Below are 27,330 nucleotides of genomic sequence, written 5' to 3'. Positions count from 1 at the left end.
TTCACCAGAACTTTCTTTTGGCACATCTGCAACTTCCTGAAGTCTTTGTTATGATTTGAAGAAGATCTTGAAAAGGCAAATGTGAATTAAATCTTGTTTTTAAAAAGAATCTGATAACATGTCTTTGACTTAGTACTTCAGAATTTTATTTCAACTATGAAAATTTCAGATTAAATTTCCTTAACAAAAAAATGTAAAGAGTTTTTGCTCCATCTTCTTATTCCAATGCAGCATAATTACAAACTCACTTGGGTTTCACACATAGTCTCCTCAATGCTGCTGTAGATTAATAAACTTTGACAGCTGACAGTAACACCTCAAAAATGCTGCTGTCTCATTAATACTTGTGTTAGAAGCTCTCAAGCAAGCCTGACATACAGGAAGGAGGAGGGAGCACGTAGACATTCTCTTTGTTTAAAAGTTTCAAATGTATTTTTCAGTATGGCTCCACTGGCGTTCTTTGAACACCACAGAGAAAAGTTTTGGGAAGGCAGGTTTGCGCAAAGCATCCAGAAGATGCCTATAACTATCACTGCCTCCAAGAACAGAGTACCTCTGCGCTGAGCAGCTGCTCTGCAATCATCTCCAGCGCACAGATAAGTAAAGTTACACATTTACAGAATCCAAATTCATCGATGCAGTTTCCAAGGTTAACTAAGATCAAGTTGGAGAAAGAAAACAAAACTTAAAAGGATCTTTATGTTGTAGACGCTTTCCTGACCCACATAGTCGTTTTGCACGATGTGCTTATCCTGACAGCAAAACTGGCTTAAGAAATTGTCACCCACTCAAGTAGCACTGTGATGAGAGTTTGTGGGGTTGTGTTGTAAAACGGTACAATGAAGTAACCAGGGCTAAACCCACACTTTTTCCCAATCCCTTTTTCTGTGTACTAGCTCATTTAATCTCTGACAGTAGGTGCTTTGGATTACAACCAAAGTATCTTTCAGAGTAAATATAAGATGCTGTCAGCACTACTCAAAAAAACTTCACCTACTTTCTAGACAAGATATTTTGCATGCTGGAGCTGCTAACTGCATAACTCAACACTAAATGCACAAATGTAGATATTTAAATATAAGAGAAACTAGTTTTTCTCTTGAATTTACACACGCATACTTCATTTATTCTACATCTTTGATCAGTAGTACCAAAGACAGCATGAATGTCAATGCTAACAGAATTATTTAATATAATTAAATAATATCCTTAAGTATAAATTGTTTGCTTTAATATATCCTTTCTTTCACTTGAATTTAAAGGTATTTGTCATGTCCTCACTAACTCTTAAAGGTGATAACTAAGTCAGCTAGGTACCATCAGAAATGGGGATAGCCTATAGCACTTTGTGACATTTATATTTGCTATTGTCTTATTTTTAATTTTACTTGGCAATCTAAACGACACTGGAAACTGCTTCTGTAAAGTTGACACTGAGAAGCAGGTGAGCTGATGCATCATGCTTTTGTTGCTGACAAATGGGCAGGATGCTTTAGGCTTTAAATGTGGCTGTCTTCCTTACAAATTGCAGTTCAGCTGTTCTGGATGCCTGCTCAGTACTGCTAAAACCTGATGTTAGTTCTAAGAAGTTTTGTGGTTGGCAGGTTCTTATCAAGTTCTTAATTTAACTGATTCATGTTCTCAGCATGTTCTATCTGATTTTTTAAAATTCTTTTTAAGTTCTGTCATTGCAGTTTTGATGTTATCCAACTGAACATGTTTGTGGAACAATTTCATCAGGCCTAGTACCTTTGCATTTGAAACATCTGTCCAGGCAATAAGATGATAAATTGAGAAAATGGAAGCAATGTTTTGTCTTCCACTTCTTTGGTCAGGCAATGTAAGTGATTCTGGGTTGGAGCCAAATATCAGTACTGGAGAACATTAAACAGCATACAGTTATCTATAGTTGTAGAATTTTTTAAAATAATTGAAGACAAATTACTTTCAACATTGTCCTTGATGACGTAACTGTAGATCATTTTATTTAACCCCTACTTATAACCCCTACTTATAATCTTCTCTAAACAAGCATATTAGTTAATATATGTGGCACTGGTATTGCATTAATGCAACTTCACTCGTAGAAGTAATGGTGAGACACATTGCATACATGGGGTAGTGTCCTAGAATGTTTCCCACTGGTGTGTGGAATGCTGGGGCTATTGCAAGTGTGATCTCCAAACTCAGCCTTCCTCCATTGCTTCTGCCAATGGAGCTATGCTACTGCTAAGGAAAAAGTAGGAAAATACTTCTCACAGAAGGGAAAAATTTAGGCAAGATTTCATCAAGATAATGAAATTAGTGATAAAGAAAGACAGGAATAATACTTGGCATCAGTATAATCTATGTACAATCATAATCTCTTTGGCTTTGGATAAGATTCATCAGGTTGGCTGGAAGAGGCTGCTGACAAGCATGTACACAGTAGCTAAAGTCTCATTTTCATAAAATGCCTTTAAAGGAAAGATTTCAGAATTTGCAATGGCAAACATTCACATGAGACGACTTTCAGTACAGATAAGCAGTCCTTTGTGTCATATCAGAAGAGAGGCTAATCTAGTGTTGAAAGGTAACCAGCTGGGACACAATTTAAAATTTAAAGAAGAAATGTTCTGATTTCAGACAGGATGGCTGGGCTCTAAAACAGGCATATCTATGATGGCAGTTTCAAAGAGTGTAGGGAAAATTTGGGTTGCATGTAGGTTTCTATCATCTTCACCACATGAGGGAAGAGGAAGTTAACCTATAAACCTGACATGCTTTCATTTGTTGTTTCGCTGATCTTCAGCAAAGACACCTTGATGCAAGTGCTAATAATTCTGCGTGATGATCGTATTTTCACTGGCACTTCTTTTAACAATGTGTTTTGGCTTTTTAGGTAAGTGCCATTTATTTTCTTTGTTTTGTTTATAGTTAGTCACCTGTAATTCTTGAGCTGGATTTAAAAAACTTCTTGCAGTATATCCACCTCAAACAGAATTCAGTGTGAGACAAGGAGAATGTTAACTGTATTTTCATAAATTAAAATGAATGGGGAATCAAAAAGCCTCTTCACAAACAGATTGTTGTAGAAAAAGTTTAGAGGAACAAATTGTATACTTTGACACGCGAGATGATGTTACGTTAATGAAAGCACCATTTTTCTTAGACCTTCAGACTTGAATATTTATTGTGACAAACACTGAATGTAGAATTTTAAAATGCTAAGGAGGTTTTGTTCTAGATCGTGTAGCCACGGAAATACAAAGCAGATAAGGTTTCATGTTTCTTATTCAATACAAATTCCACTGGATAATACTGAAGGTGTTCAGTATAAATTTAAAAATGGAACAAAGGAGAGGGAGCGATTAAGAAATTAAGCAAGGGCAAAAAGATTTTTCAGTGATCAGTGATCGATTAGTGATCAGTTCTTTGACATTTGAACAGCTTCTAAATTGTCATTTACACACTACATCAATTCTTTCCCTTATTTTTTCTGCTGTTTATATTACCCCTATACTGTTCATATTGTTCTCTGCAAGTTGTCAAGTGCTGCATTGTGGAAAAAATCACCTAACTCCTTTCAGTATGATGAATATGTGTCTTTTTCTAAGGACAAAGGAAAAAAGTTTATTTGCATAATTCTCATAAAACTTATCAGATGCCATTTTAGGACCAGACAGGGGCAAAATAATCCCATTACTTACATGTTGGTGTGAAATGTGCCTGAGTTACAAACAGGATAAAATTTGAAAGTAAGTCATGCAGTTTACTCTCATTATAAGTAGTTCTTTAATAGTGTAAATTCTAGAAAAAAGGAAATTATAACTCTTTATGCAACATATGAAACTAATGGTCTCAGCAGTCATGGGAATGGCTTTTATAGGATTAGCACTTTTGTGATGAACGTCAATGTCATTAGAATAAAGAAAAAGTTATGTGATATCCACATAGCTGTTGCCCTTCAGAATAAAATATTTTGAACAGTGTTGCACGGTATCTCATGTAGATCACTTAGCATGTGGACAGTAAGTGATAAAGAGATTCAAAGCAGGAAAAGAGTAAAAGGTTCAGTTTCCTTTAATACTATCCGAGTCAGCCTTAGCTAAAAGCCAGGCAACAGACCTGATGAGACAACTCTGATCTGTGTGGCATATTGTATACTTATTAAACTAAGGAGATGAAATTGATGCTATAAACTACTTGTCAGCAAAAACTTAATGAAAGAAGTTTAAACAAAATTAAAGAACCCATCTCAGAAATGCTGTGCATTTGTCACTAATTAGAAGCAGTACAGGACAAGAACTCCACCACAGTGAACAAACGTCGTAGCGGATTTTTTTTTCATCTTGATGAGTCTTTCACTATTCACTAATGAATCATTCTGGATGACTCCTTTTGGTCATTCTTTATCTTTAAATTGTTTAATATGCTTCAGACTCTATCTCTATTATAAAAAGCTTTTTACTGAAAATAAAAAATAAGCATATCAGCGAGCACACAGAAGATCTTCATTTATTGCACACCAACAATGATGGAGGGCTTTAGCACACCAGATTAGAAGTAATCATACTGATTTTACAGTATGATTTTAAATATTGTGATTGTAGACATTACAGCTGTAATGACATCTCTTTGCTGCTTTAACTTCTAAATCTGTGTGTATTTCTCCACTAGGTACAAGTTCCAACAATTTAACAGTCATCCAAACACCGGAGAAAATACATCTATCAACTGGAGACTACACTGAAATTGCCTGTATTTGGGAAAAATCTATTGAGAGGTATAGAATAAGCTGGTATCTTGTTAATAAAGAGAACATCACCAAAACTATATCATCAAAACTTTTTTATGTATCAAACATCACCTGTGAAAGCAAGGATGTGCTAGTGATAAAATCTGCCAATGTAAATGACACTGGATTTTACTACTGTGAGATAATTATTGAAATACCTTTCTGTAAGAAAATATGTGGAAATGGGACAACAGTGACTGTTGAAGAGAAAGGTAAGCTAGCACCAAGATATGCATGCTGTTCAACTTGTCACCATAAAGATTCTTCAGTTTGAACTATTTTATACATTTCCTCCCTCCCCCACATCCCTCCCTCAATGCTGTGGATGTCAGGATGAATGAGACAAACACAGAGAGAACCTGAATGGCTCTTAATGACAGTTGACTTAAGATCTCTGCCTTAATACCCCCAGTGTAGTGTTTGTTTTCTTCTATAAGGGTTTGCTAATAGGGATTATTAGTTAAGGTTTACAAAAAAGCTGTGCATCAGCTGTGTGTTTCACAAGAGACCCAAACACAATTCCTTCTCAGAAGGGATTTGGTAGGCTGGATGTGAATTAATCTGCCTTGTGGTAAGGAGCAGCTGAAACAATCACATGGTTATTCTGTTCTGTAATATGTACCCTTTACTAATCATTTTATCTTTTTATTACAAGTTCTTAATAAAAAGCAGGAGATAAATCAATATGGAAGATAGAGCAGTATGGGCTCTATATTTATAAGGATTTGTGTCCATAAAGTTGTTGTGACAGAATATTTTGTGTAGGCTGTGTCTCCTTATTTTGTTATAGTCATAGGGTAAACTTTACAGGAGAGCAAATTAAGGTCCTAATTCTGAATTAAGCATTGAAAAACATTAATACTATGAGTATTCAAACACAATTAAATTTTTCAGCAATAGCAGTGAGGTATGTTTCACCTTAAATTATGAATAGAATGCGACATACATAGAAAATAATTTACTTCACTTGTTACACGACTGTCTCAAGACACTGCATCACTACTTGATGATGATCTCTGCCTCTCTCTTTCTACCTCTAAACTGTAGAGAAAGACTAGAGGACTAGCTCTGACTAGACTTTTAACATTACCAAATATCTCTCGTACATCAACTGGAGAACTCATGGGAAGTAACCTTTACATTCATCCAGCACAGTCAAGTTTCGGACACTATTTTACACTATTGGCTAACAGGTAGTCTGAAGGGAAGCACAAAAATTATCAAAGATTTAGAAAACATCAGTGGCAGAGAATGAATGAAGTACTGTTCAAAATGGGAAAAATGAATGTAAAACACTGTTAGTTAAAATAATCTGAGCTTCTACAATGAGTTGAGTGATTGATCTCTTACTTGGTCAAGTAGTAATAACCTTAAAGTACAAGCAGAAAGGACTCAGATTAGACACCGGGGGGGGGGAAACTGTCAAACTTCAGGAGCTATAGGAAGGATTGATGTTACTGTTCATCAGGCATGCATCCCTCAGAAATGGTAAACTATAGATGACCTTGCACCTGGTTGGGGGGATGGACAGATTCACTCCTGAAGTTATTTTTAATTTTAATTAATTTTTTTTTTCTATAGTGTTGTTCTTCTATTGTATCTTTGAATAGTACATAACTTTATTTAAAATATATAATTGCAGAAACTCACTCATTGAAAAAAAGAGACTTGGCAATATGGACCGTCATTCCTTTCTTAGTGGTAGTGGGAAGCTTGTATCTTTGCTACAAAAAGAAACAGCACTCAAAACTTGCTGGTGAGTGACAATATTTCCATTAACACATACTCTCTAAGTTAGGTGTTTGTTCTGAGATGGCCAGACAGGTGCACTTAAGAGACATCACTAAGAGGAATTTCAGTGTATAACGCTTGCTCACCTGGTCCTGATCTGCTAGGGGCACCTCAAGCTGGACCTCAAGCTGAGAGGAGGGATCAGAGGCACAGCTTATAGTTCAAGTGAGTGTTCTTACAGCTATTTGCCTCCATTATTTACCTTTTGAAGAAGAATGATCACTTAGGCTGAAGATCTTGGCCTGGCTAGCATATTGAAGGATATCAATTCTGATAATTTCTTAGCAGACTGAAAAAGTGAGGAGCCAGAACTTAGCTCTGCATCATAGTCTTACTCCTGGTAGTGACACCTGGAAGTGACATCCGAGAGACCCGGCCTTGGGGACTTTGTTCTGAGCTATGTTTTTCAAGCTGTGAATTTTTTAACTAAGTATTAGTTTTTGGTTTTTGCAAAAATCCTGAAATGAAGGATGGAAAAAGTCACAAGAAAAAAGAACAGTGAATGGCAAGGGTACAGAACAAGCATAAATGTAGGACACCTGCGGGCAGTGGGTACAGAGCAGTGACATATAACCTAAGGCACCCTCCTAAGTAACTGTAGAATGAGTATTATGGTTGGAACGTGAGGCTTACTCAGCTTGTGAACTGTTGGGGATATAGGTGCTATGACTTGAGATGCAATTCAACTTGCAGATTAAAAAAGCAGGGGGAGGAGATTTAGACAAGTGAAGTCCCTAAGCTTCTATTTCGGTCACTGGAGTCGACACAGGCAACTGCATGATATGATCCATCGTAGGTGTTTACTTAAGGGTGAGCTGATCAGTTCTCTCAACCAGCTTTCATGGCACAAACTCTATTGACCGGCTCTCCATCGCATGAGGGCTGTTCGGAAACGTGAAGATAGTTCATCTCATCTGCAAGCTGAATACTGCTCTAGCGCCTGTCATCAAACCTAGCTACACAAGGACTCTGCACTCTTCATTTCAGAGCTTCATAGAGCTCACGTAGGGTACCACTGTGACTCTGGAAATGGACAGTGAGCAAGCAGTGACTGTACCTTGGTTTTTGCTCAGGTTCTGCACAACTTCCTGTGCTCGCTGAAAGGCATCAGGAGGAGCAGATGCTTGAGGTTGCAGAACTTCATGGGACAAATGAATCTACCAATGAAGCAGCTGAGGAAAACTCATCATGTAATTCTGCTGGATGGGTAAGTGGTTTATAAAAAGGCTCTTCCTATGAGAGAAGGACTTTCAAAATGGGGCACTAGGGAGTGTGCTGAACAGAAAGCACAAAACAAGCTGCTGTTCCTAGGATGGCATCTTGCCACATATGAAAAAGGTTTAAAGCAAAGAAAATAAAAAAAGTTTTCTTGCAAGAGGCAACACTTGGAAATGAGAAAAAAGATATTTATGTAGTAGGAAAGTATTGGATTCTGTTGTTATATTTAAGGACACTCTAAAATTGAGTGGAGGAGAGGGCAGCGAAAAGTGGAGAATATCAGTATAGAGCCTGAGTGAAAGAAGTGTAGAAGAAGTAAAAAATGGCAATAAAGTCCCCTTACGTATAATTGCATATCAAGCTCAAGGGGCTTGGACCATCTTCAACTCATAGGGCAACACTTGCTGAGAGCAGGTAGCAGATTTCAGGCAAGCTCCTTTTCCCAGGAAGTTATTAATCTTTTAATTACATTAAAACATAAAATTAGCATGGAAAGGAAGCTCTAATTTAACTCTTGCAGAGGCAGGTGCAACTGTCATTACAGTCAGCTGGACAGGCTTGGGCAAGCCACACAGAGGTGATGTAAAATGCCAAAACCCATAGTCACAAATACAGTTATTGATCTTACAGATTCCTGAATTCTGTTAGAGAACCTGGCTTCAATCTTGATTTGGTCATACTGGTACTGAAATCATGGTAAGAGAGAATATCAGGATGTAGGTAGTAAAACCGTATCTATCTTTTATTGTGCAATGGTCATCATTCTAAAAACACAACATGTATAGCTGGGAAAATTCATTCTCTGTAATATGTAGATTCCCACTGAAGCTAAGAGACTTGCTTTTACAGGAGATATAGTAGAAAATTTTAAAAAAACAATGCATGAGATGTTTTGGTTATAGTAATAAAATATTCCAATTACTAGTTATAAATGGATAACTCTTCTGCTTGTTAGTATTTAATGAAGACATAAGAAAACAAGGTTGAGAATGAGAAAGCAAGCATCACAGGTGGTGCAGAGTGAAGAGTTCATTAGTAGCTGTTAACTGCTCAGGGTTTGTATGGACCACAGGACTCATCCAGAGGATGTGTGAAAACAATTATAAAAGGTCGTTTGTTGCTGCCTTATAATTTACCAGCTGTTAGCCACAGTGACATGTCATGATATATGTCCAGTGTTTTCTTTCATGTAACAGACATTTTTACTATTTTAATGAAGGCAGAAAGAGTGATTTCATAGTTGTATCATTTTAAGTGTTAAAGCATAATTGGATCTTATAAATCATTCAAGAGATCCAGTAGATTAGTAAAACCAGTATATACAACGTGCATGGACGCTATATTTCAAACAAATTAAGCCAGTAGTGATGAGCAAATATTATGGTGTCTCTGGAGCTGCATGCATTGCCTTTCAATTGTGTTACAGAACATGATCAGTTTAGTTAAAATTTTTTTTTCTGTTGTGAAAAAGTAAGTCTCTAAGAAGTTCACACTAGTTTTTTTATGTTGCTTACACTTTTTTTTAAGCTTGGAAATTTGCTGTGCATTCTGGGTATGTTTGGGCACCATTTCTAGAACAGCAAAGGTGAAGGTTTTGTACACCTCTGCAAGGCTATTTACAGTTTCCAATTTAAGTCATTTTTTTTCCAATTCTTGGGGTTGCAAAGGCAATCTTGTATCACAAAACTTGAATCAAGGTATGGATTTTATTCTCACCTGATTTGTATGTCATAACAACACTGAGGAATTAGGTCTGGTGACAACACATAGCTCCAAGTATCTCAGTTAGTTTAACCTGAGAGTGAACATCCTCATGGCAAAGCTGGCCGCTGTAGCTGTGCTTTTACTATATAGCAGTTCTCTCTATGTCTTTCTGGAGATTCATCTCATATTTCCTGAGTTGAGATGCCCATGGAGTGTTTACCAGACAGTTCTGCTAGCTGCAGGGGAATTTGGCCCTTGAGGGAGTTCTTGGAGCAGTTGATGATTTTTTCATTGCTAAGTTCTGCAGGTTCCAGCCCAAATCTAAGCACTGCTGTAGCATTAAATGCAAACTTTCGGCTCATGGAACCACAAAAAAAGCGCAATCCCAAGGGGCTCTGGTTGTGCAAAAATGCATAAAAGCATCATCCAGATTAGTTGGCCATACCTACCATGCCTTCTGTTTGACACCCAGCCAGCAGGTACCTCTCTCTGTTCTGAACATCCTTCATTAAAACAAAAATAGTAAACCGCCATAGTAAAGTATAAATGTGAAGACAAAGAGCTACCACTTCATGACTTCCACCTTTTCATATTTTTAATGTCATGTCAGCTTGAGAATTTGATTTGATATATCTGTGAGCACAGGTCTTTGTGCACATTTCAGGGAGATCTTTAGCTCTCAGGTTTTGCTAAAGGACTTACCTGAAGATCCCAAATCCTACATGTGCACAGTCCAGAATAACATCTGAATACTGCAGCAGTTTGCTAGTTTACTGCATCAAAAGAGCATCCATCTAGAAGGAACAGTGTGATAAAGCTTTTTGGAAATATTGATGTTAAATGATTAAGGGGATAAAAAAGCTTTGCCATTTCAGATTTCATAGAACCTGATTTATACTGGAACTTGACATCTTTGGTATTCTAAATTAGTACTTTGCGCCTGGTGCCTAATTAACTAAGAGAATTAAATCCAAACATAGGAAGACTTCGCCTTTCAATGGTAGCACTGAGACACTCCTTCCCTCTGAAATTATAATGCCATGGCCCATATTTCTCTCTTCCCTCGGGCTGTGCTAGATGTTGTGTCTTGGGTAAAAGTTCATTTTAAATAGATTTTATGGGTAAAAGTTTTTTTGACTGGCATTTTCTTTGCTTTTTAAGGTTGTGTCTACACTTTATGAATCACTTGATTCTTTTTGCAATGAATCAAGAGGAAAAGATGACAAATCCACTGCGACTGTTGTATCCAATGCAGCAGATGAGCAAATCCCACAAACTAGGGCAGCTGAAACGTCTAGAACGAGACAAGGATCCACCACCTACTTTGACATTCAGAACTAAAAGGATGATGTCATAAATAATATATGTCTAAATAACTATGAAACTGAAAACAATATGTTAATTTGCTGCTGAAGGATGGATTACATGAATTTCCTGTCAGTAGTATGTCAGTCAGAAAATATACAAGAAAAAATATTTGTTTCAAGCAATCTGTGAATGTTTGGTCACTAACAAAACACTGTAAGGAGTCTGAATTTGAAAGGCATGTCATTTTAGAAGACTGTCTTCAACTCTTCCCTCCATGTCCAGAAATAATAAAGGATGTATTATCATACTTCGAAAAATCTTCCAGACTGAACAATGTTCTCCAGCAAAGGCCTTTCTTCAGGCAGCCCATGTATAAATAGCAGAAGGTAGAGAGAAAATGCACATGGTGGTAATCATTTGACCAAATAGACTACTGTCTACCAAATAGTACTACACATAGAATGGAGTCTTGATCTTTGAAACTATTATCAATGCTGACCGCATCATAGCCACAGTGGTATGCCAGAAAGGATTATACTGCTTTAGAAAGTGACTGTTAGTGTTAATTCATTCACACACTATCAAAAGTCTTCCAGAGAAGGTAGTCTCCTATGCACAATGAAATACTAGGTTTAAATGAAGCTATATGTATTATTATTATTATGTATAATTGTCTAACTAGTGGAGGATGGATGCTTGGAGGAGATGGGAGTGTTAACACTTGTTGCACTTTTGCCAGCTCTAAAACTTTCAAAAAAAATCACTGAAGGAAAATCAAAACTGAAAATGAAAGTAAAACCTGTCTTCAAAGATCTGAACAGAGGTGAAGAGTATTGACAGCAAAGCTAACAGCAGTCATCCAAGGACTGCTGCATACTCAGAGCAGATAGCCAAAATGTGAATGTATTTATGTACCAGGGTTATTTCATCTTCTGTTAATGTTTTTTCAGAGTTTAGCTGAAGCTTAGATCATCTTGCAGCAAGAAACAACTTCACTGCTCAAGAGATTTGTTACAGCTTGTACTTGGGCAGTGCAGCAGACACAGACTAGCTTTCCCAGAGCCCTTGAAAACAATTTGCATAGTCTAAATGTGTGACTGTCTTGTTACTCAATATTCTGTAATAAAATCTTTGAGGCCATACAGCATGGCTTATGCTCTGACTCTGTCTATGCTGTAGTGACTACAGTTTGCAAAGCTACCTCTCCAATTACTGTAGCTCAGCACTGGGCTGTTCTGTAACCTGCCCTGAGTGCCCTTCTGCAGTGAATATACTGCTGTCTGAAATCCACTGTAATCACTGCACTGTGAGCATACCCTGTACGAGAGAAGCTATTTGCTATAGTACATCTCATTATATTTATGTATAAATTGAATTTCTTTTCTTCCTTTTGAAGTTCAGTCACTTTAAAATCTTGATAGTTTTTGTTCTGAAAATAATTATTACAGATTTGTTTCCTATACTGCATGGAAACATTGTCATGTGCCATATTCCTTTGAGGATAACAAATGAGACTGGATTTCCGCAAACCCTCTAACTTTGTTCCCTGTACAAGAAAGTCATAGTCAGTAAAAAGGGTAATGACCTTCTGCTCAGGTCTCTCATCAAGGAAGCTCTCAGTTATGCACCAGTGCTGTGAGTACAGTAAATTTTGGTCTTTCCATGTATTACTGGTTACTTCTCTATTTAAGCACAATGAGGAGATGTAGAGTATTCAGGAAACTGTTAAAGGAAAACCACTAAATGAAGAGATTGCCACCAAGTCACAGTTTAATAGTCTCCAAATCATATGTTCATTAAAACACTATCAATACATTTGTGATTAAATGTGGTTCCTACCAGCAAAGAATGCTGCCATATTAACAGCTGGTCATATTTTGTATGCTAACATGGTAATTTCCAACATCTGGCAGTTGAAGACTACACTCAATTTATCATGACCTATTTTCATCTATGGCTGACAGTGGCTATGAGCCAGCAGAATATTTTCACAGCTCCCACTGATTGTCCTACTCAGTCAACAAGAGTTTGACACCTATGCATCTTGTATATCATCTCTGCTTCTCTACCACTCGGGAAACAAGAAACCCTATGAGGATTTTCCAGGGCAGGCAGACTTCTGCTTTTTCTTCTTCATGGTTATTTTGATAGCTTTAAAACAAAAAAGACCTTTGTAATTAACCTCAGCACACATTCTAGTGTCCAGTATGATCTCGGTTTTAACTGTTTAAGTGTTCAGTATATCATGAAGACCATCTGCCTAATAACAGAACTTGAAGAGAATCCTGGGCCTTTACTTCTAGCCAGTTTTGGTGGTTATTCCCTCTTGAACAGGCTGCTGCAAAGTGATGGTTCCATTTCAGTTTAATTTGATGTTCAAAGTCCTGTGTTAAGCACACACTAAAACACGCTAATTTAAAAGAGAGACTTGCACAATGTTTTCTAAAGCCCTGTATGTGTTCTGCTGTGCTTTTAATGTCTCATCGATGTACTTGGCTTAGTCATAGTCCTAAAAATGAGGCTCCCTCTCTGTTTCTGTCATGTTCACAGCCCTGTTTTGTAGAGCCAGTACAGCCAACTTCAGACTATGGCCCTGAACTCTCTCCCTGCTCCATTGCACAATGATCCAAGGAGTTACAGCTTAATTAATCTACCTAACACTTAGGCAGCTAGTCTTAGCAACTGGGTACAGATTCTTTCAGTCTGACTTGAACCACACTTTTTTTTGAGCCCTGGGTTGGGTTCTTTCTTCTCATAGTATCTGTGGAAGAAGAGTACAGAGCAGGTATTCCTGGCTCCATTACATCTAGGATCTTCAGCAGCAGGCAGGATGATGAGGTGCCCCAACCAATGTATTGGTAAAATAGTCATGTTTGTGTGTGATGCTATGACTAATAATATCATGCCTGATAATGGTGCTGTCAGAACAGCAATGACATTTACATGGCTGACTAAAATTTGTTTGAAACCTGATTTTCTCTGAAGTGGTTTCTCTGTTCTGCTGACATCAAGAACCACTGCAAAACTGTCACTGTTCTCAAAAACTCAACAGCTACAGCCTAGGCTTAAATAGACTTAAGGATATCTTCATTCAACTACTTAAGAACACTCAGTTTAAAAACTTTCCTTCATTAGGCAGGTGTAACTCTGGAGATAGGCTAAATCTATAGAGAAAGTGTGATCTATGCAAACAGGGAGGGTTTTGTTTGAATTGTAATTCTTGCCTAGTTCTCAGCATTGCTAGGGAAATAAAAGTTGAAATCAATACTCTGTCTGAGCTAAAATGTTTTTACCTGCTTCTCTTTTAAAGACTGCGATCTTCAAATAGATCCCAAATTTAAGGAAAAATACCACTTGAGGGGAAACTGAAGTGTGTCATGGGGTCCACAGGGTCCATGTTTCCACTGTCCTAAAGAGATTGCTATGTTGGTTTTATTCTGCCTTGAAGAACTGGGCTTTCAAACTCAAATGCAATTTTTTATGCTGCATCTACTTCACCATCAGACTCCAAATCAAGATATATTGCCACATCCTCTATAAATAACAGCAGAAATAAACCAGAGAGTAAATCTATAAGATGATGGGATGTGACAGATGATCAGAATTTATTTTTTCCATCATGCTTATCTTGGGTAGTTATAATGAAGGCAGCTGTAAAGGGGTTTTAAAATTATTATTTCTTTTAATAAGCTGTCATGTCTCAGTATTTCGTAAACAAGAAACTGCAATACAACTGACAAAAGAATACTCAGATCAAAAGAGCATTAACCGATTTCTCTGACCAAGAGAAAAGACAGGTGCTAATACGTAAATGCTTCTCATTTTCTACATAATATGAAATACTGAGGTGGGAGGAAGGATTCTGATGAACTACTACATTCTGGGAACAAGGCTTTGGCTGTGTTGCTGTGGTCTGGTGATGGGTGCTGGTGGATTTTTTTGGCCGATAAGATGTGACAACAATTAATTCCTTGTCCTTTTTCTAGAGCAGACCCAGTTGGCAGGACTCAGCAACATCTTATACAGCTAGAATTGCTCTTACCAAAGTTACTTCATAACTTTGTCTTGGGAAGTATTCAACTCCACAGAGGTAGAGGAGTATAAAAAGGATAAGGCAGAGAGAAAGTGTTTAGCATTGTTAGTGGACTAAAGACAGATGAAGGTTAGACCTATAACTAAAAAATGTAAGGGTTCAAAATAATAACAAGTAATCTGACCTGTCATGTGCATCTGCTCTGAAATGCTCTATGTTCTGTTACCTGCTGATGTTCTTGTCTTGTCCTAAACTGAATGATTGGCTCCATGAGCTAGGAATGCTGTATCTGTACATTGCCTGGCATAACAGGATTGCAGTCCACAGTTGGGGCTTCTGAAACTGCTGTGGAAATAAAACATGAAAGCAAGTAATAGGTATTGCTCCCATTTTTTTCACTTTATAGCTTTTAATTCTGGAAAGAGGAAAAACAAGATAAGCATTTCTAATGAAGACGGTAGAAAAAGGTCAGGTATTAAGGTGACAGACACTTCAAAAATACCAGTGGGCTGATTGGGCTTGCTCAGACAGAATAACTTTCGTTTCTCAGTTTAGCAGCTGTACAATATTAAATACAATTCGTCCTTTTAAATTTCTTTTAAAATACAGACTAATCTTAACCTAAAAACTCTAGGTCTAATCTAAACAGGGACTGCTATTGAGCAAGAGAGGAAATGGAAAGAGTAGCTACCATTTCATTCAAGCTCTTCAGGGAAAAAATGAGCCAGTTGCCTCTGGGTAGAAAGAATAACAACTGGTTTCTCATCTCACCTTCAGATCTGCAGTGTGGTAGCAAAGTAATGTGAGCAGTGGGCCTGAGTGCTGAGCGTGAGGACCTCAGACAGGCACAGGTCATTTCTGAGACAGCATAACCAGCAATCGTCACACAAATGGCTACTCTACTAAATACACCCAGTAGATAGTCCATCTGGATAGATTTAAACACATTTAAAAGACAAATTTTGTCCAGAATAATACAACTCCCATATTTATATCAATGACGTTTCCTCAACACATTCAAGTATCCTCTGGCTTTAGGTAAGAGTCTGTTCATGGTTGGGTTCATGCTCATGCCCCAGTCAAGGACTCTCCAGTTCTGTGCAGGTCCTTTTTTTATTTTCCTGTTTGATGAAGGTCTTCTCTTTTTCTGGTAAGCAAAACCTGAAGTTAAAATATCTGTTACAAAAGCATGCTCTGGTTCTGATTTCCCACCCCACCTTTCAGTATTTCTGAGCCTGGCATGCTCATTTGCTGCCCCATTAACAATGACAGAAGGATGTCAGTGTTTGCCTACTGAAAAAGCCGTTAAGTCTTCTTATCAGTTGCACTACGCCCTGTGATTACTTTCTGGAAACCAAAAGCAGCCAGCTCTCTGAAATGTATGTGCTTGGGGAACTTCCACTTGGTCAAATTGCCTTGTAAATCTCCTTGACAGTGTATACGGATAGCACCTCACTTCACACACAGTTCTGTGATACCAGGTCAGCCCTTCTCTTTTCTTCAATGTATGCATAAAATAATATTTTAAAATGCAAAAAAAATATTTTTATGTTGCACACAAAAGTCTTTTCTTGACGTGTTGCCTGCACAGACACTCAACTGGAGGCCACTTTTTCTTTGGGATTACTTCCCTCTGAGAAAATGCTTTTGTACAATAAAGGAAAAATAGTATTCCTTAGTTCATGAGAGCTTAACACAGCCAAAATATTCTTTGCATATGAAAGTCTTTTAAAAGCTTTCTTGGCATTGACTCAGTTACTCTTGTGTGTCTTTACCTCTCTTTTAACAAATGGGCACTTCCTTTAAAAGGTTCGCTCAGTCTCTTTTAAAGTTTACAAAACAAATATATCCTCTCACAGTTCATTTCTTTTTCTTTTTTTATCTTATTTTCCTTTTTCTTTTTGTCTTTCTCTTTTTCTTTGTGTTATTTTTCTTTGTCTTTTTTTCCTATGCTTTCTGACCATGCCATAGAACAACTTTTTACGATGATGACCACAGCTCAGCATGATGGCCTTATATTTGAGTAGGATTTTATAAGCATTAAGAAGAGCAAATGACAATTGGACTGCCTGTGTGAGACCGACTGAATAATTGTGGTATTTGGAAATCACGACTAAAGCACTTGAGTGGACAATATTCAGCTACCTTAGCGTGTGACCTCTCTGCCATTATAACAAACAAAAAAGTAGTCTTGGAAGCCTTAGTATCATGAACCTTAAAACTCGAGTGTAAAAAAACCCTGTAAATATTAGCATCCAGGAAATCACTGAATCAAGGATTGAAAACTAGACAGAAGTATTTACCCTGTAAATATTAATTTATTGGCTGTAATATATACATTGATTTTACAGTCTAATATGGCTATGTCTAGTGCACTAATAAATGTGTTTGAGTAGAGTCAATATACAGCGATGAAAGTATGTTTCTCATGGTACAGTTTTGTCAGGTGACAGTGTTATTACCCAACTCTCAATTCAGGAAGTCACACAGTCAGTTGACATTGGTCTTCCCCATTTTACCTGCCTTTAAACTTCACTTGAACAGTATGTGAGCTTATTAATTTCATTTGTGAAATATATTTTAAGGATATTTTGAGAAGTAAATTATAATAAAATAATTAAAACCTATATGTATATAATTTACAGAACCTATACAGCGTCACCGAACATCACACTGTGCTTGTACAAAATCCTCCTCTGTCTGTGCCTCGGCAGTGCCTGTTTAGTCTAATCTTTCTAACTGTTTTGCAAAATAATGTAGTAATTGCATCATTTAATCACTAGACGTAAATAAATTTACCATGCACTGTGGAAATTAAATGACCATTAAAAACTGTTACCCAGACTTAGAGCAAGATTTCAGAAACAGTGCAAAGGAAAACCTTACTCTTTAGTAAATGGAATGTGTTGATACTCTTAAGTTCAACAAACAATCGAAGACACTGGAAAATTTGAGGTTTTTGATAATTTTGTCTCAATATGGAACATGTAATGCTTGTTTAGGTTCAGATGTTATCCTCTTGCTAACAGAAAAATGAAGTGCTTTTTGTACTGCTGCCAAGCTACAACTTAAGAAAAACAGAGAATTCATGATTTCAGGTTGTGTTTTCTTCCTCCTGTGCTTTTTCCATTCAGATACACAACAGATTTGTGGAAATCATCAAAAAGTCCTTCTAGTGTTACTTCCTGCACCTTTTGGAATAAGCTTTATGGAATGACAGACTCTAACAGAAGTTGAACATTTCAGCTATCCCATTTCAGCTATTCAACTGGCTGTGGCACAAATGGCTCTTTAGACTAGAGCTGATAAATGTGTGTATTCAGACTTTTCCAAAACAGACTCTGCTGCAAAGAGCATAGAATAAAATTTATTCTCTAAGAGAAAATCAGCACAAGGTCGCACAAATCTCGTGTAAGCCTGAACATCTGGCCAGATGCCACAGAATTTGAGTATATCTGAATGGTTTTTGAAAATTATTTGTGTGACAGCCCACATTTGTATCACATAAATAATTTAAACTTCTGGTGTAAGTGAGGAACAGCAAAACCTAATTCTGTACAAACCCTCAGTAAATACTCATCCAAGCTGTTGCCTATACCATTCTTCGAAGAAAGAAACCTGAAAGAAGCAAATAATGGATATTGTTTACATTAAAATAATAGTATAAAATTTAAACAAGCCCACAGAAAATGGATTATCTCACTGGGAAGCTGGACAGATGGGTTCGCATCAAAACACCACTTGATCTCCTGTGTGTGCCTCCTATTTGTACTCTGCTTTGTTTTTGCAAACAGTTATAACAGTCTGTGCCTCGTGCACAGAACTGCTATTTTTAATGGAAAACAAATTGTAAGAAAATATTTAAACAATACAAAAAGTGTGAACTGAAAACTCTGAGCAGTACTGATGTGTGTGCACATGCATGAGTACAAATATGATACATTAAAAAAAAAACAAAAAAACAAGCAGAGGAAAATGGGTCAAGAATGAGGACACCTTTTCTGCTAGGTTATGTGGCAAAGGTGTGAACATACTGACATATCCTGTTGACTGAAGCTAATGATCTCCCCCTCTGCCTCTTCAGGGTGCTTTTTGCCCTTCTTTTTCATAATTAACACACATGTTCACGATTCAAAGTCATGAGAATGCATGAAGTTGATGTTTTATGTTGTTAAGTTTTTCTTTGGAGGGACGACTCGTTTTTTCTTTAATGGCCATGTTTAATATTCATGTTACAGATATATGTCAGAAAAGGACAAAGAAAAGTTCCTGGCACTTGACCCACCAGCAACTGCCGTTGTGTGTGTATGCAAATACCAGATGAATGTTCATTGTTAACAAGGGCCAGTTGTTTGCTCTCTTCTTCTTCCTTCTTCTGAAGGAACCCCACAGGTTGAACATGCACTTTCATGTAAAAACATCACACTTTACTTAAAACCCTTATCCACCTAATGCAAATCAGTTGCAACTATGTTATGAGGTTGAATTCACAGGAACAAATAGTTCTCATAAACTGTTTGAATAAATCATACAGCCTGAGATGTTGCTGTGAGTTTCTGAGAAATGCAAAATCCCTTGTTGGAGAATGTAAGACAGAAAATCATGGGGTCTTTGTTTCAGAAAGGTGCTGGATTTCCATGTACTTGTGATGTGTAGTCTTGCTCTGAGATGTTGTAGCTCTTACAGGACAGATTTTGCCTGGTGAACAGGTGGCTATAGACATCTGGGAGAAAGGAGTTTAATTTTTAAAATTTTTCTCAATTAAAACCATTTTTTGATAACTTGTCTATAGCATAACATGAGTGGAAACTTATCTTCAAGCATGCAGAGGTATGTCCAAAGACATCCAAACTCAGGTTTAATTTTGGGAATCCATACTCAGGGTCTTCTACAGAGAACACTGCACCCTGGGGTTCATCAGCATGATTCATGGATGATGCCCTAGTTTTGATAGGTTCCCACAAATAATTTGCTCAGTGTGTCCACTCTGCATCTAGTGTAGATGTAACTCACCTTAAATGAGCTCTTCCAGTTCTAGCACAGCCACCTGGAGTTTGACAGAGGCCAAGTTACCCTGCTGCTTGGCCAGAAATTTTAAATTGTTCAAAACTCAGTGTAGCTGTAGCTGATCAGCTTCCAACACCTGAGATAACGCCGTCCATGTACCACTCAGCTCCCAGCACAGATCCTCGAACAGCTCTGTTGTGTGCAGATGTGGGACCAGTGTGCTTGGCATTTTAATGATGGGGCACCACAGTTTTCAAGCAAATCACAGGGTTCATCAGAAGCCAGAGGACCACAGAACTTCAAAGTGACCTTTTGTTTTCAATACAGTCAATTTTATTGCAAGGTTTGATGCTGCATAGGGTCAATAACAAGTTATTTCACTTCAGATCAAGATGGATTTTGGTACTGGCTGTTTGCTCAAGTATCAGATTTATTCCTTCAGATATCCCCATCTGAGCAAGTTCTCTGTGGAGCAGCTCTGCGAGGCTCCCTTTACCAGCCCTGGAGAGATGCTGGTTCATCAGACCTGTTTCAGACATCCACTATGGATGGAGGGCAAGCCCAGGGGACCAAGTTAGCTGTCTGTGTGGCAGACCTCTACTTTTGATCCAGTGAATCCCACCCCCAGTGTGTGCTAGTGAGCCATCTGGTCTGCAACAAGGTCCTCTGCATGGCAGAGAGGGCAGTCTATGTCTGCTCTTGGCTCAGTACAGGCAGCACCTCGCAGAGTCCCTAACTATGGTAGTGAAGTGACATGTTCCTCTTCCTCCTGAGCAGGCTAGCAAATATTCTGCTGGGCTATCAACCCTCTGCTCAGATGGGGATATCTGAGGGAACAAATCTGATTCTTGAGCAAACAGACAGTATCAAAATCTGATTTTAATTTGTTAGTCACACTGTGTATCTTGAAGGAGAGGCTGGTTTCTGCTGGTGAGCAACTGGTTGTACCAGCCACACCAGGGTGATAAAGCTTGAGTTTTGAATAGCTGTCAGCACAGAGGTGTGTACACCAAACAGTGCTCAGATACGGATGTTTGCTAAGGGATTACTGTCCCTCTGGTGTGCAACCACTGATTGGATGGGACAGTTGCATAAAAAACCCAGAGTAAGACCAGTCTCCATCCTCCGAGAGAGACCTGAGGCCGTTCCTGTTCAGAAGAAAGCCGGACTCCAGCAGCAACATGTCTCAGCTGGAAACTGCGATGGGAATGACCATTGCTGTCTTTGACAAGTATGCAAAGACTGACGGCAACAGGCAAACCCTCACCAAAGCAGAACTAAAGAACCTCCTGCAAAAAGAGCTCCCAAACTTCCTGTCGGTAAGACAACAGTGTGACATCATTTCCATGTAGTGGGTGCAAGGGCTGCCTACAGACACAGGTTTTAGTATATACATGGTTTGTAGAAAAATTTTAAATAAAAAAGTATTTGCACATACTGTGTAAAACTGATTCTAATATTCAGGGCTATTCCCTGTTTACTAAATTCATCACTCGAGTTATCAGGACAATGGCTTTGAAACAGATTGAGTTTCATCTTCAGAATTCATCTACTTCTGTTTATCCCCAGATTTACCACCTCACATCATGTCACAACTGCTGTGAAGGTAGTTACGTTGTTGAAGATCTTGACTGCAGATGGGGAATCTCTCTAAATATTTATACACTTACTTTCTCTAGGTATTTATACCATATACTCAGTGTGCTCGTCAAAATGATGCATAAACAAGAACAGCAGATGAACTCAGAGCAAACTGGCTTGCCTTTGTCTTTAATAGTAAAAACCTGAAAAAGTATTCTACAACATAGATTTGCATGTAATCATCAGGTGCATTTAAGTAGGTTTATATATATATATAAAATATCTCTTAGTGGGTATTCAGAATGCTTAATATATTGTAGTAAAAGCTTTAGCTGCCTGGGAGACAAAGTGCTTTTCACTTTCAATTGTTTTTTATTTGCTTCCCTTCACTAAAATCCAGAAAACACTTCTAAAGGGCTTGTTCTTTCCACACAGGAGTAATGTTTATCTATCTGTACAGTTTTATTCTTAATTGCAAAAGCCTAGAATCAGATGTTCCAAATGTGGCTACCACATTTTGTATCCAGCATAATTCAATTTTTTAACAACTATTTCAGGGCACTGGAGCCAGGGTACTTGATACAATTTAGTATCTTTCCATGCAAGCTATACGAAATCACTGTATGAAATCCATGCCTGCTGAATTTATGACTCACAAATGAAACACAGATGCAATATTCAGAATAAGAACCTGGATGGCTCTGGGGGGGGGATAGATGAAAATGTCTCTGAAAAAACTGTAAGCCAGATCAGTGGTTGTGACCCAACAGCATCACAGGAAGCATCCTATTCCTGATCATGGAGCTGTATGTTACCTATAGCACTTCCACATAAAGAAAAACAAAACCAACAACAAAACCGCAATTCTAAGAGGGCATGGAAATCCCCCAGAAACTTGACATTTGGTCTAAATAAAGGTGGGGAGCCGCTGCACTAGACAGCTACCAAATGGGAAGATGCTCAAAAGTCATTCCTGACTACATTTACTGGCCAGGCACCACCTTTTCCAGTTCCCCAGCAGCTGCTCTTAGTGGCTCTACTGATTTCCTGAAACTGCTGGAAAAACTGGAATTTTCCAGGAAGATAATTAGTAGCAGAAATAAATCCATGCCACAGGACTGAAGTATTAGACTCGGTTATAAAAGTTTCCAAAAAATAATTCCTACGTGTGCATTTCAGAAGTAATTCAGAGGCTAAAACTAATTTTTATATTTCACTAAATAATTTTTAAAATTCACTCATAAAATTAAAACTGATTGTAATTTGCAAAGTGAAAAGGAATAACACCTTCCAGACACATTCATCAGACAAATCTAGGGAACTGGTTCAATTTTTAGTGATTTTAAAGGTGCATATATTTAAAGTGAAACACGACATTACAGAATGAGAAATTTAGTTAATTAGACCATGATCAAGAAGTGCCTTCAGATTTCAATTAAGGTAGTAACTATTTTAAATTCGTGGAAATTTTCCAAAAGTTTATATAATTTCTTTCTAGTATAATATCAGATTTATTTTTTGGTTAGCTTCAAAATCCACATGGTTGTTTCTTATATTAGGTAGGTCTCTACTGACATCCCCTGTTGATTTTTAAAACTGCGTTTTCTAAAATCACGAGATAATCAGTGCCAGGACTCAAGCCAAAAAGCTGTCCTGTAAGCTACTTTAGAAAAAAACTTTTTTAATATATATATATTTTTTGGTAAAACTTTTTAAAAATAAATCTCTTTTTACTTGGGTGGTGCCTTGCTTAACATCAGCCTCGAGATGTACTGGTTCAGTCAGTCCATCAGAATTATGACAACTTAGAAAGAAAAAGATTTTTCTGATATTTTTCGCTGCTGTAATTCAAGCTTAGCATCATGCTTACTTGAGGAGGTACCTTCCCAGGTGCCAGATTCTGTGAGCAGCTTGTGAGGGGCACCAAGGCCAGAGGGAGCACTCAAAGCACTTTTGAGGCTGTTTGCATCTTTGCTGGGGCAGCAGTGTTTAATGAAGCTTATATTTGACATTTGCCCCAGGAAAGCATCATTTTGCAAAACTTCAAACTGCCCGAGCTCCAGCCGAGCCTTTCCAGGGGAGCAGATGGGGAACACATGGCATATAATTCAGCTGGGTACTGTCCTCAGGGGTTTCCATTACACAGCATTAATCATGATAAATGTTGTTTTAAACATAGAAAACATGCCTCTCCGTGCTGATGCATGACTGCAGCACTCAAGTATAATAAACCCAGGAGCACGTGCTTTCAGAGGAGGTGATGTGCTTGCTGCCGCTGTGCAGAGGGTGGGAAGATGTGGGTCTGCGCCCATGCCATGAGGATGCTGGGACTTGCACTTGGTCCTGCTGCCACCCAAACCCCCCAGCCTGGGCCTGAGGCCAGTGGTGGCATGAGTTCCTGCAGGAATGAAGTGCTTTTCAGGCAGCTGGAGAAGGAGATGTGCGGCTCCCACCGAGATGGGCAGGCGGAGGTACGGCAGTCCCACGCAGTCCCACATTCTGTGCTGGGCACTGAACAGTTGTCTCTGCCAAACATTGTGTGAAGAGACTCATGGCTTTATACCCAAAGATATAATGCACAAAACAAGCAAAGAGAAGGAAAAAATAAAAGTCTCATGAGCAGAAAACATGATAACCAGATATTCTCGGCAGGCCTATGGCAGGGCTGTGTGCAGGAGCTGTTACACCTCCATCATGCCCCCACCTCCCAGGCAACTCAACCGCAATCCCCCACAGAGAAGTACAATGTGTTCGAGCTGGTGTCAGCCTCACGGTCCCCGGGTGCCCCCCTCCACACCCTGGCAAGGGCCCGGAGCCCCACCAAGGCCCTTGTTTCGGTGTGGGTAGTGATGCTGCAGCGTTAGGGTTTGTGCCACCTCTCACCTCAACCTGCTCCCTTTCTTTTGCAGTCGGGGAAGGACAAGGATGCTATTGATAAAGTCTTCAAGAACCTGGATGCAAATGGTGATTCCCAAGTGGACTTCAAAGAATTTGTCATCTTTGTGGCATCTCTGACTTGCTGCTGTCACAAACATTTTGAGCAGAAAGCAGCCAAATAATTGTCAAACAGCTCACAGAAGCAATCTTTGCCTGTGCTCCATATGCTAGTGGTATGGATCCTGTCACTTCATCCATGTATCGCCATGCAGTTTACAAGCATGCTGGGCTGTAAAAATAAATCCTACTGTGCTTACTTCCCTGTCTTGAATCTTAATTTCTGCTCTTTTGTGGAAGACCCTGGGTTTAATGGCTCCCAGGAACTCATATTGAGTAGTTTCTCTCTTTCTCTGCTTTTTAAAATTCTATTCTTAGCCAAAAGGCTCAATATTCATCCCAGTGCAGAGACTGCACAAGGTTAAATGCTGGTTGAGCCATGAATCAGCTGAAGGCTGCTTTTATACTGCAGCATCTCTGGGATGAAGCCTGCTGAGCTTCAGCTGATAGAGGCTGCAGCCTAAATCCACACGTGTGCCACCATGGCTGCTTTGGTCTCACCAGGGCTGCCTTTGAGCCTGTTTGGTACCCTCAGCTGTGTGACTGCTGCAGGGCTGCCATGTAGGCTCCTTCTTGGTTAAGAAAACAACATAAACCCAAACACTTTTTTTTTTTTTTTTTTTTTTCAGCATGGAGGATTCTTTGCAGTTTTATGTGCTGGTGAACCATCTCATCCAGCTTATATCAATTGACTTCCTGTAACACAATAAGGCTTTTGCACCAATACAATGATATTACTCTACCATCAGCAGTGTATGTAGGGTTGTACACTACAACCATTCTATTTTAAATAAATAACCCCCCAAATAGCATGCCATAATACTTTTTCCTGAAGCAAGACTAATGGCAGCAATTATTGCTTCTTTACTTGAAAAATGTCCATGCAGAGAAGTAGAAGTTTGCCTTCAGTGGAGCAGGGAACGGACATCAGCTGTGACTGTGCAGCTGGAGCAGGACTGAACCAATCTGTATTTTGAAGCACTTCGCCTGTGAGCATCCCAGTGCAAACTGCAAAAACATCAATTTTAGTTCCTTTATCTTCAGAACAGTCTTGTTTGGTGCTATTCCTACCTTATGCCAAGACCTAAGTCATTCCCTGTCCTACTGCACGTGCAAACGTGCTGTGCAGGTAGAGGTGCTGCAACTCTCCATGCAGCTCCACATCGGTTTTGTGCAGGGCTCTGGGTCCGGCTGGAGGCCTTGGGAGATCATGCAGCACAGCAAATGTAGGAGCAAGAGCTCTGTAGGTGCAGAGAACTGCTTTAACTGCAAAAACATATTCATCTTCCTACTGAAGCCTGGTACAATGAGATAGTTGACCATAGTTGCATACCTGGTGCTGGAACAAGAACTTAGTTTCATTATGCTTCCTGAGTATGAAGTTAAACCACAGGTTTGACCCATTCACAACCACGTATAGGTATGCATATGTTTAAGTGTATCCATCTTTTGGGGAACCTGCTGGGAAAAGTTTGGGTTTATTTCAGCCTGTTTTAATCATTACGGATGTCCTTTCATCTAGCTGTCTTTAGTTCCTCTGTTTGGCTGTACCAACTAAACACCACTTAAAACTTTATTCCTAACACCAAGGGCACAGTGTCCCAATGCACTTTAATGGATGTGACTGCCGGCTGCTTTGGGAAAGGCCCTGCTCTTCTCTGCCCCAGCACTGTTGGGTCAGATCAAGCAGTTATGATCAGGGGCTGGGCTTTGCTTGGTGAATGTGGCTCTGTCCCCACCAGAGCCGTCCAACCCCCTCAGAGTCTCCTATCCCCCTCACACTATGCACAGCTGGTGTACCCACCAGCACCGTACCTGGCACAGACACCCGCAGAGGGGTGGCCCCCACCCAAAAAGCATCAGAGCCACAACTGTTACGAGTGGCAGCAGCCACTGGTGCAGCTGAAAACAGTGCTTCAATGGGTGCTGTTAGCTTGTGGTCATGGTTAAATCAGACACCATACCTAATATGCAACCAAAAACTAGTGAGAGTTGCCCACATTCATGCCTTATCCCCGGCACCTGGCTGAGAACAGATTCCCATCTTAGCATGGACATACAATAAAAAACTAATGATTCCTCATTCTCTAATAAATTCTTCATAAACTAGTATCTGTGCATGCAAGAGATCGCTCAAGAGCCAGGAAGCATGCATACATGTGTCTGCCTGTGTGTGTGTGCATGTCTGTCCCCTGCTGAAAGGGACAGCCGGGGGTTGTCCCCATTCTAGTTCTGCTACAGACTGAGCTCTTGCAACTGACCATTTTGAGCAGGGGTCTGCCTTCTAGTCCCCAAATCCTTGAGGCACACAGTCACGCTGAGCAACACTCAGAGGTCTGCTGAGTTCTTGGATGGCTGGAGATGAATTGCATGACATATATTACACTTGCAGAAGTAACATTATTTGCTTTATTGACAACAGTAATATTTCTCTGAACTACCTGAGCAAGAAAACTACTAAACATGCAAATGTGAAAAATTCTTCCCAATCCAGGGATCCCAAATTAGCCTTTTTCTCAGAGACTACTCCATTTCAGTTGTTTGAGATATTTTTATAGCTCTAATCCAGTATGTCCCTGCCCAATGGCTGCTGTGCAGCTCACCCCTTGGAAGGGCTGAGAGATTCCGGTATCACATCTCTCACTATTTTGTCAAGGCTATAAATAAGCAAAGTGATCTCCTCATTGCAAAGGAAGTTGATAATAAATTACAGAAATAAATTTCATATATTGCATATCTAGCTAGCTAGTGGTATAAATCATATGCAGGTGAGGAAAATTTAGGTGATATCTGTCATCAACTGATTGGTGTATCCTAATTTTTTTTAGATGTATTTTTCCTTTCCAAGTTTAGCATTGATGTCTAAAAGGTTTCCTCTTTGTTGCCTTGTAATATCCATCCTCACTGAAATTATTTT

At 38.9% G+C, this 27,330-nt stretch overlaps 2 protein-coding genes across 2 annotated transcripts; both read left to right on the top strand.

Moving 5' to 3' along the window:
• Window positions 1–2,753: 2,753 nt before the first annotated feature.
• Window positions 2,754–11,942, top strand: LOC141922218 (uncharacterized). The gene is made up of 5 exons (XM_074821355.1): window positions 2,754–2,881; window positions 4,660–4,989; window positions 6,420–6,533; window positions 7,642–7,775; window positions 10,652–11,942. The coding sequence occupies exons 1-5, from the start codon at window positions 2,830–2,832 to the stop codon at window positions 10,829–10,831; spliced, it is 810 nt and encodes a 269-aa protein (XP_074677456.1). The 5' UTR covers window positions 2,754–2,829; the 3' UTR covers window positions 10,832–11,942.
• Window positions 11,943–21,019: 9,077 nt separating this feature from the next.
• Window positions 21,020–24,533, top strand: S100P (S100 calcium binding protein P). The gene is made up of 2 exons (XM_074821354.1): window positions 21,020–21,157; window positions 24,329–24,533. The coding sequence occupies exons 1-2, from the start codon at window positions 21,020–21,022 to the stop codon at window positions 24,476–24,478; spliced, it is 288 nt and encodes a 95-aa protein (XP_074677455.1). The 3' UTR covers window positions 24,479–24,533.
• Window positions 24,534–27,330: the final 2,797 nt, after the last annotated feature.

The sequence above is a fragment of the Strix aluco genome, chromosome 4 (genome assembly GCF_031877795.1).
Source record: "Strix aluco isolate bStrAlu1 chromosome 4, bStrAlu1.hap1, whole genome shotgun sequence".
NCBI lineage: Eukaryota > Metazoa > Chordata > Aves > Strigiformes > Strigidae > Strix > Strix aluco.
This window is presented reverse-complemented; position numbering and strand designations above follow the sequence as displayed.